At 47.4% G+C, this 8,018-nt stretch overlaps 1 protein-coding gene across 5 annotated transcripts; it reads left to right on the forward strand.

Annotated features, from left to right (window-relative positions):
• The first annotated feature begins 98 nt into the window (after nucleotides 1–98).
• Nucleotides 99–7,033, forward strand: HNRNPH3 (heterogeneous nuclear ribonucleoprotein H3). Of its 5 annotated transcripts, none has more exons than XM_027660950.1 (10): nucleotides 99–241; nucleotides 1,248–1,384; nucleotides 1,918–2,056; nucleotides 2,601–2,788; nucleotides 3,183–3,269; nucleotides 3,582–3,709; nucleotides 4,843–4,978; nucleotides 5,163–5,243; nucleotides 5,328–5,414; nucleotides 5,671–7,033. In XM_027660950.1, exons 2-10 carry the CDS (start codon nucleotides 1,267–1,269, stop codon nucleotides 5,682–5,684), a joined length of 978 nt encoding a protein of 325 aa, XP_027516751.1. In that variant the 5' UTR covers nucleotides 99–241; nucleotides 1,248–1,266; the 3' UTR covers nucleotides 5,685–7,033. The 5 variants fall into 5 exon arrangements, with proteins under 5 accessions (XP_027516751.1, XP_027516747.1, XP_027516750.1 ...); XM_027660946.1 differs by having other exon boundaries at nucleotides 5,706–7,033; XM_027660949.1 differs by having other exon boundaries at nucleotides 2,601–2,743; nucleotides 3,594–3,709; nucleotides 5,706–7,033.
• Nucleotides 7,034–8,018: the final 985 nt, after the last annotated feature.

An 8,018-nucleotide genomic window follows, 5' to 3' on the forward strand; every position in this document is an offset into this window, starting at 1 on the left:
GCGCCATGTGCCCTCCCGCCACCACCATCCCCCATCGCGCGTGCGCAGGTGCCGCCTAGGCAGGGGAGAGGCGGCACGCGGCGCGGCTATCGCGATAGTCGCGCGGCCTGGACCTTCCGCTGCCTGTGGGCGCTGCGCAGGTGCGGGTCCCGCCGGCCGGTCCTGTGAGGGAGTGAGGAGGCGCGTCCTGCCCGGCGTGAGCGGCTGCCGGGGCACATCCAGGGGTGCGGAGGGACTCGCGGTGAGCGGGATGGGGGGGGAAGGTGTGCGGGGCCCGCCCGGGGGGCTGCGGGGGCCGGAGGGGGGGGGGGGGGATCCCTGCGCCTCTCGCGGAGCCGGACCCAGGCCCGGCGCGCGCCGGCGCGGGGGGAGGCGGGGCGGTGCAGAGCCTCGTTCCTGATCGCGGCCGCCATTTTGAGCGGCGGAGCCGAGGGTGGCGGCGGCCCCGGAACAGCGGCGGGCGGGGGTCCCGGAGCGGCCGAGGGGGTGCGGGCCGGGCGACACAGCACAGCTCAGCTGAGCTCCGGCGGGCCGAGAGGTGCGCGGCGGGGCGCGGTGGGCAGCGCGGCCCGAGCGGGGCGGGCGGGAGGCGGGCGCGCCGGCGAGGCGCGGTAAATGGCGGCGGGGAGCGGGCGGGGGGTCAGGGCCGCGCTGTCGGCAGCACGGCGGGAGGCGGCATCGCGAGGGCTCCGCGCCTGACGAGGCGGCCGCCGCGGCTTCCTTTGTGGCACGGTGGTGGTGCCCCCGCCACACACCCCCCTCACACACACCCGCCCTCCCTCGCCACCCCCGGCTGAGGGCAGACAAAGGAAGGCCTTGTGGTTGAAGCCCCCTCCTCAACTGTTTTGCTGTAAAAAAAGGCAAAGAAAAAGAAAGCACCCTCCCTCCCCCCCCCCAAAAAAAAAAAAAAAACCAGACCAGAAAAACCCTACAAAGCCTCACGGAGCGGATGTAAAATGTGCTCTGAGTAAATACCGAGCTTTGTGTGCCGGGCCTGCCCACCTGCTGCCCGCCATCCCCGCGCCGTGCGCGGGCTTCCATCCCGCTGGGATGGGTGTCCATGTGTGCAAGCGTGCCAGGGAGCACAGTTTTACCTACGTGACAGAAATCAAGCTCGTTATCCATAACGCTTGTTGTCTAAGAAAACCCGCCAGATTTCCTTTGAGGAAGGGATTTCTTTTGAGGGCAGGGACTTAGGCATGGAGGGAATCTCAATTCTCTTTATTTTTTGTTTCGGTTTTTCCTAGGATTTGATTTAAATAAAAAATGGATTGGAGTGGCAAACACAATGGGCCCAATGATACAACCAATGATGGGACGGTGGTACGACTCCGGGGCCTGCCATTTGGTTGCAGCAAAGAAGAGATTGTTCAGTTTTTCCAAGGTACCTCTAGTATAGTCGAAGTGTAGCGGGTTTCTTTAGAGCTTTCTTGTGTCTTTTACACGATGTTTTGCACATTTTTAATAGTGGGCAATGGGGAGGATGGGAGGGATTGTGTTAAGTTAGTTTGTCTTGAGTAAGAATTATGCCCTGTAAATGAAGCACAAGTAACCAGAGATGTAGTAAAACACAGAATGTATCTAATTTTGTCGAGGTGGTAAAGATATTTTGCATATTGGGGTAACCTGAATGTTAGCATTTGGATCAGTTAAACTGCTTGATGGGTAGCAATATTTTCTTCATGTAACTTAGGTGGTTGTATTTTTGCATAGTCTAAACAAGAAAAGAAGTATGGCTAAATCCATAAATGTTTAATGAAAGATCATTGGCTTGTATTGTTGGGTGATGGGGGAAACAAGGTGGTTTTCTTTTTCGTTGTTGTTGTTTAGATATGCTTTAAGTATTTGCTGCAGATGGGAATGTTTCAGCCTTTAACACTGTTCCCCTTGACGGGGTTATTTGTCCTTGGGTTAAAGGGTTGGAAATCGTGCCAAATGGGATAACATTGACGCTGGACTACCAGGGGAGAAGCACAGGGGAGGCCTTCGTGCAGTTTGCTTCAAAGGAGATAGCAGAAAATGCTCTGGGGAAACACAAGGAAAGAATAGGGCACAGGTGGGGATGGAGAGTTTGGGATGGTGTTAAATCTTTATTTTTTGGGGGTTGTGGGTCAGTAATGCTTTTGGGGGGTTGGGGACCATTGGGGAATTGGCTGTTTTTAAGAATTTTTATAACTGATCCTAAGTTAATTTGGGAAATACAGTAGATTTGGGGGGTGGGGGAGACAGTATTGCTCTGGGTAGTTTGCTAAACTCAGAAAATTGTTTCAATCGCTCTCATGTAGGGTAATTTGTGATAAATGCTGCTATAGCCAGACATTGTTTTTCAATTGTATGTTTCTCATACTGGAAAGACATGTTTTAAGCTTAATTTGTACAGCTAGAATTTTCACATAGTAACTTTTGCCACTGTAAAGTGGGGGTTTCGAATACACTTAAGATTCTTACGGTTTCGAGGAGAAACTTAAGTTGTATGGTGTCTCTAGTCACTGCTATTGGCTTGTACCTTTAGTCATAGAAAACGTAGTATGGCCTTTTGTGAAATTCAGACAGCTTCTGCCTGTGTTCTTACTGGTGCCTTGAAAATCCTTTTTTATTAGATATATTGAAATCTTCAAAAGTAGTAAGAGCGAAATCAGAGGATTCTCTGACATGCCAAGAAGAATGATGGGACAACAGCGACCTGGACCATATGATAGACCATTAGGAGGAAGAGGGGGTTATTATGGAGCTGGGCGTGGAAGTATGTATGACAGAATGCGTCGAGGAGGTGGTGGATATGACGGTGGTATGTTTACCTAATGAGGTTCTGTTGTGTCATGTTTCTGACATACTTGTCAAGAAATAACGAAATGGCAGTACCTGCCAACACCCGTTAGGTTGGACGTGTTGACCTCAAAAAAACTCGTAGTGTGTCAAAAAATGTGGCTTGTTATTTAAGATGAATGTAAATAATAAGGAAACTACTTTCAGCAGAATTTGATCTCTCATTTGCATGTTTCAGTCTGTTATATAAAAAGAAATGTACTTTTGCACTGTGTTCAGAAATCCAGGTTTAACAGTCCATAGAGGCTGTCGGCAAAGTGCTGGGTGCCTAAAGACTGCAAAATTGAGTGTTGTGCATGGTTCTGTGAATTCTGAGCAGTAATGTAATCGCTCCTTTCTGTCTCTCCTTTGCACAGGGTATGGTGGCTTTGATGATTATGGTGGCTATAATAACTACGGTTATGGAAACGACGGCTACGACGACAGAATGAGGGATGGGAGAGGTAAAAGAAATTAACAGTTTGTTTAAAAAGCTTTTGCTGTTATGTGAATGTAAGACAGTATTTTCAAGTGAAAAAATGGCTTCATTGTGCTATTTTATAAAGAAAGAAGGTTGTTTAAAAAGGGGGAAATTGGGGACTCGTAAGAAAGGGTAAATAAATGGCTTATGATGCTTTCTGGCTAAGGCTTGGGTTGGTACATGGGAAGTGTAAATATCAAGTGTTCAGTGGTGTAATTCAGTGCTTTCAGAAAAACAATAGCGATGACTTTTGGCTTTTCATGATCTTAGAGGTGTGTGGGTTTTTTTGGTTTGGGTTTTCCAATAGGCATGGGAGGACATGGCTATGGAGCTGGAGATGCAGGGTCGGGGTTCCATGGTGGCGGTCATTTTGTTCACATGAGAGGGCTGCCCTTCCGAGCCACGGAAAACGATATTGCTAACGTAAGTACCACGGGGAAAAGGGCCTTCTGCTCCCAGGAGTTTGCATGTTCAAACTGGGGTAGAGTTCTCAAAACTAGGGACTGCTACATCTGCTCCATGAAGTCACAGCCCTTGCTGTGAGTTGCACAGAGTTAATGAGCTTTTAAAGGTACTGTCTGAGGTGGGATCACCAGAGCAGTCAGCAAAGCTGTATTTAACATTAATCCTTTTACTTGGTGCTCTTCTGTTTCCATACAAGTTGTATTGCAGAGACAACAGTTGCTGCTTTCGGTATCCTCTTTTTAAGGTTTTCAGAACTTGTTTAAGCTTATTTAAGTTTCGAAAGTAACAGCAGATGTGAAACTTCGCTTGCTTAGTTTGCATATTTATTTGTTGACCTGAGCCTATTTTAGGAGGGGCAGGGTGTGAAGACCGTAGGGAGCTGTGTTTGGAGGGGATGGTATCCCATTACTTGAGCTTTTATCTGCCACCCTGATCTCTTTCATCTGCAGATTTTGGGAATGTATTCTCGTGTCAGCGTAATGTGGGTTTGTAGGGGAAAAAACTTTGTCAGGATACAAGGCTTATATATATTTATATATAAGAACTCCATTCTTAAGCTTGTGCTTGTTTTTTTTTTTTGGGTGGGTTGGTTGGTTTGAATTGAGATGTGTTTTCTTGTGTGAGACAAGGGCCAAACATCAGGCTTTGATTGGGAGCAGTGAGGAAGAGCAGTCTGATGAATGCATAGCTTTTTTTGAATTCCATGGATGTGTCCTTGCTTTGAGAAATCCAAAGAAGCAGAGGCAAATAAAAACCAACTATTTTTTTTCTTGTCCAGGATGGCATCATATAAGATTGTATTGCTCAGAGCAGTGTGTGTGGGCAGGAGTTGTTTGTATATTTGCTTTCAAAGGAAGCTCCTCAAGCTCTGTCGCTGGAGCTCTTGAAGCTGTGTAGTAATAATGGATCATCAGTGTAGATTGACCCAATGTTGAAGGTCCCCTATCCTTGTAATTGGGAAATGAGTAATTAAATTTAATGTGGTAGGATGACATTAATTGATGCAGTGCACCACTAACCACAGGGATGGAAAAAAAGTACCTCGCTTGAATTCTACGTTAATGTGGGTTTTTTATTTGTTTTATTCTTAGTTTTTCTCGCCATTGAACCCTATAAGAGTTCACATTGATATTGGGGCAGATGGAAGAGCTACAGGAGAGGCAGATGTGGAGTTTGTGACACACGAGGACGCAGTAGCTGCCATGTCTAAGGATAAGAACCACATGCGTGAGTGTCGTGTTCCCTGGCACCCGTGGGCAGGGCTCCACAGGGCATCCAGGGGTCAGCCCTGAGCTCCTGCCACTGGCACATGGCAAACCCGCCTTTTTGTGCTGTTCTCTCTGCTACTTGTATGGAGGGATGTTTGCTTTGTGAAACAAAATGCAAAGTAAAGCTTTCTTGCTTCCTGCAGAGCATCGATACATTGAACTATTCCTGAATTCCACTGCTGGAGGTGGCTCTGGAATGGGAGGCTACGGCAGAGATGGAATGGGTATGCATGGATTGCACACTTAGCTGATGTTTTGCCAGGTCTCATGAGTTCCAAGCTTGTAATGGTGCCCTTTTGGCTCTGCAGATCAAGGTTACGGCTCCGTTGGTAGGATGGGAATGGGGAGCAATTACAGCGGCGGATATGGAACTCCCGATGGCTTGGGCGGATACAGTAAGTCCGAGCTCTGTTCTCCATGTTTGCTGGGACAGTGTTGCTCCTGTCTGTCTGCTGGCAGACACTGGGGAAGGGGGGTGGGCTTTGGGCTGGGAGGAAGGAAGGAGGGCAGTAAATCATTTAAACTGAAGCACTCGGGGCTTCACACATTGTGCTGCTGCATCAGCTGCTGGTTAAGGGAGTGGTGCTGGAGTAGCATTAGTGTAAGTTGTCATCTGCTGTATTACCCATCCCATTTTTTTCTTTTTTCAAGGTATGTATGCATGACCTTGTGTCAATTGTTTGCAGGTCGTGGCAGTGGAAATAGTGGAGGATACTATGGGCAAGGCAGTATGGGTGGAGGAGGATGGCGTGGGATGTATTGAAGGATAGCCTTGCTTCTGCAAAACACCCTGGAAGGAACAGTCTCTGGTCTACTAGACTTTCTTACAAAATTTAATTTCTTTTGTATTTTAAGAACTTTATAATGACTGAAGGAATGTGTTTTCACAATATTATTTGGTAAGCAACAGATTGTGATGGGAAAATCTGTTTTCTGTAGGTTTTATTTGTTGCATACTCTGACTTTAAATAAATTTTTATATTCAAACCACTGATGTTGATACTTTTTATACTAGTTACTCCTAAGGATGTATTACATATTCAATACTACCAGTCGGTTTAAGTTGTTGTACTATGGTTCCATAAAGGTGGTTGTACTGTAACTCCTATGAACACTGATTGAGTTCTGTGTAATCTTGGTCTAGTGAACAAATTTGAAACATTCACTTGTTTAAGGGGAAAAAGATAGATGAATTGATTAGTTTATTTGGTTAAAGCCTTTCCTAAACCCTTTTGATAAGTTGTATGTAATAACTGCACCGCAGCGTAAAGCTGTGGAGGCTGGAAGTCACTGTTCTGCCTGCCTTCCTTCTGCTGCCCCATCCACCACCACCAGCTCCACACCTGTGTGAATGAGCAGTACCTCTGCTTCCTCCTCCACAGAACCAAGCACCACGTTTATTTCCACGCTTTACTGTAGCTCCAGAGCCTGCACTTCACACATGTAACCTGCAAAGCAGACTGAAACACTAGCACAGCTTTTAGTTAACATGACATAGGTCAAACACTTGGAAGCTTTTTACTTAGTATTTTTTTCACTAACATGCTTTCAGCAAGAGTGGGGGAGTTGGAAGCAAGTTAGACTTCTTATCTTTCTTGAATTTATTATACTTAGACACAGTTCAGCTTTTTTTTGCTGCTCAGAGCTGATTTGTCTGTATTTGCTCAAAATTTGCCAAGCTGTTCTACAGATGAGCTCCTTAGAAGCCAAGATCTCTAAAATATCTGTAGGCCCAATACTTACTCAGTAACACACAACCCAAACACATCAATAAAACTTTCTGTGCATTTGTGACATGTAAGATATGTAAGAAACTATTGTTTGAAGACACTTAACATACCTGATGTGTAATGGAAAAAGGTATTTATTCTTCTGAGCCAGTGTGATCTCCCAAATTAACTGCTTTGTCCTCAATGCCTCCCTTAAAATGTCAAATGTGATCTTGGGTATTGCAAGTCTGTCACCTGTTTTGCTAGTACTGTGTTATATCTGTAATAAATGTCTTCTTGTGGGAGAGAGGAGAATGGAGTTTATTTCACTAGAGAATGTGTTCGGGGATCAAAGGGACTGGAAGAAAGAGCTGGAAAGGGTAACTGGCACAGGAAGCTTTCCAAGCACTGGAACAGTTTTGGCCAGGAAGGGGAGGGAAGAGGAGTTTGTAACCATTGGAACTCTGTGCTTTTAAGACCTAGGGGGTTCTTGGTCTCGTGCTGAGAACACTGAGGTGTTCCTAAATGGCAGTGGTCAGGACAAGAGTTAATCCAGCTGCAGGAAAACCATGCTACTGGAGAGAGGAGGCAGAGCGGAGAGAGCCTGTGCTTGAAGGAAGCCTATTTTTTCTGGGCACAGCAGGGGGCTTAAATCCTGCCAGCTCTGTACCTTCCTCGGGGACACCTGACACCTGCTAAGACTCACCTTTGGAGAGCAGGGTGGGGCTCTGCTTTCAGCTGGTTTTCCAATCACGCCATCTGCAAGGGGCACTCTGGCGTCAGCCCCGGTGAGCGCAGTCCCACAGAGCTGGACAGTGAATCCCTCTGGCCTGCCCTGTCCCTTCACCCTGGAACGAGAGCAGCGTTCAGCGACGAACCTTCCACCTCGCCTGAGCAGCATTTAAATTGCAGAGGAATTGTTGTGGGGATGAAAAGCTGTGAGAAAGGCTTGCCCAGGCAGCCGTAGGGTTCATGGCTGTACAGGTGTGTTCCAGCCCCAGGAGCTGCAGTGCTCGGCTGCTGGTGCCAGGAATCCCTTTCTTTCCAAGCAGCAGGTGCCGACATGGTAAGTGACCCCCCTTTCCTGGGGAGGTGGGTGCAGCTCCCGTGATCCCTGTGCATGAGAGGAGAGCAGCAGCAGGAGGAGGAGCATATTTTCTCTGTGTACCTGCTGACACTCCAGTGCAGGAAGGCAGAGTCCGTTTTCCAGGAGGAATAAAAGGCTCCTCTGATCTTGTTATAGGCCCTCTTGGTACCCCACAGCTCTTCCTGTGCTCTGTGAGGAGGATT

Source organism: Corapipo altera, unplaced genomic scaffold, assembly GCF_003945725.1.
Source record: "Corapipo altera isolate COAL_440 unplaced genomic scaffold, ASM394572v1 133, whole genome shotgun sequence".
NCBI lineage: Eukaryota > Metazoa > Chordata > Aves > Passeriformes > Pipridae > Corapipo > Corapipo altera.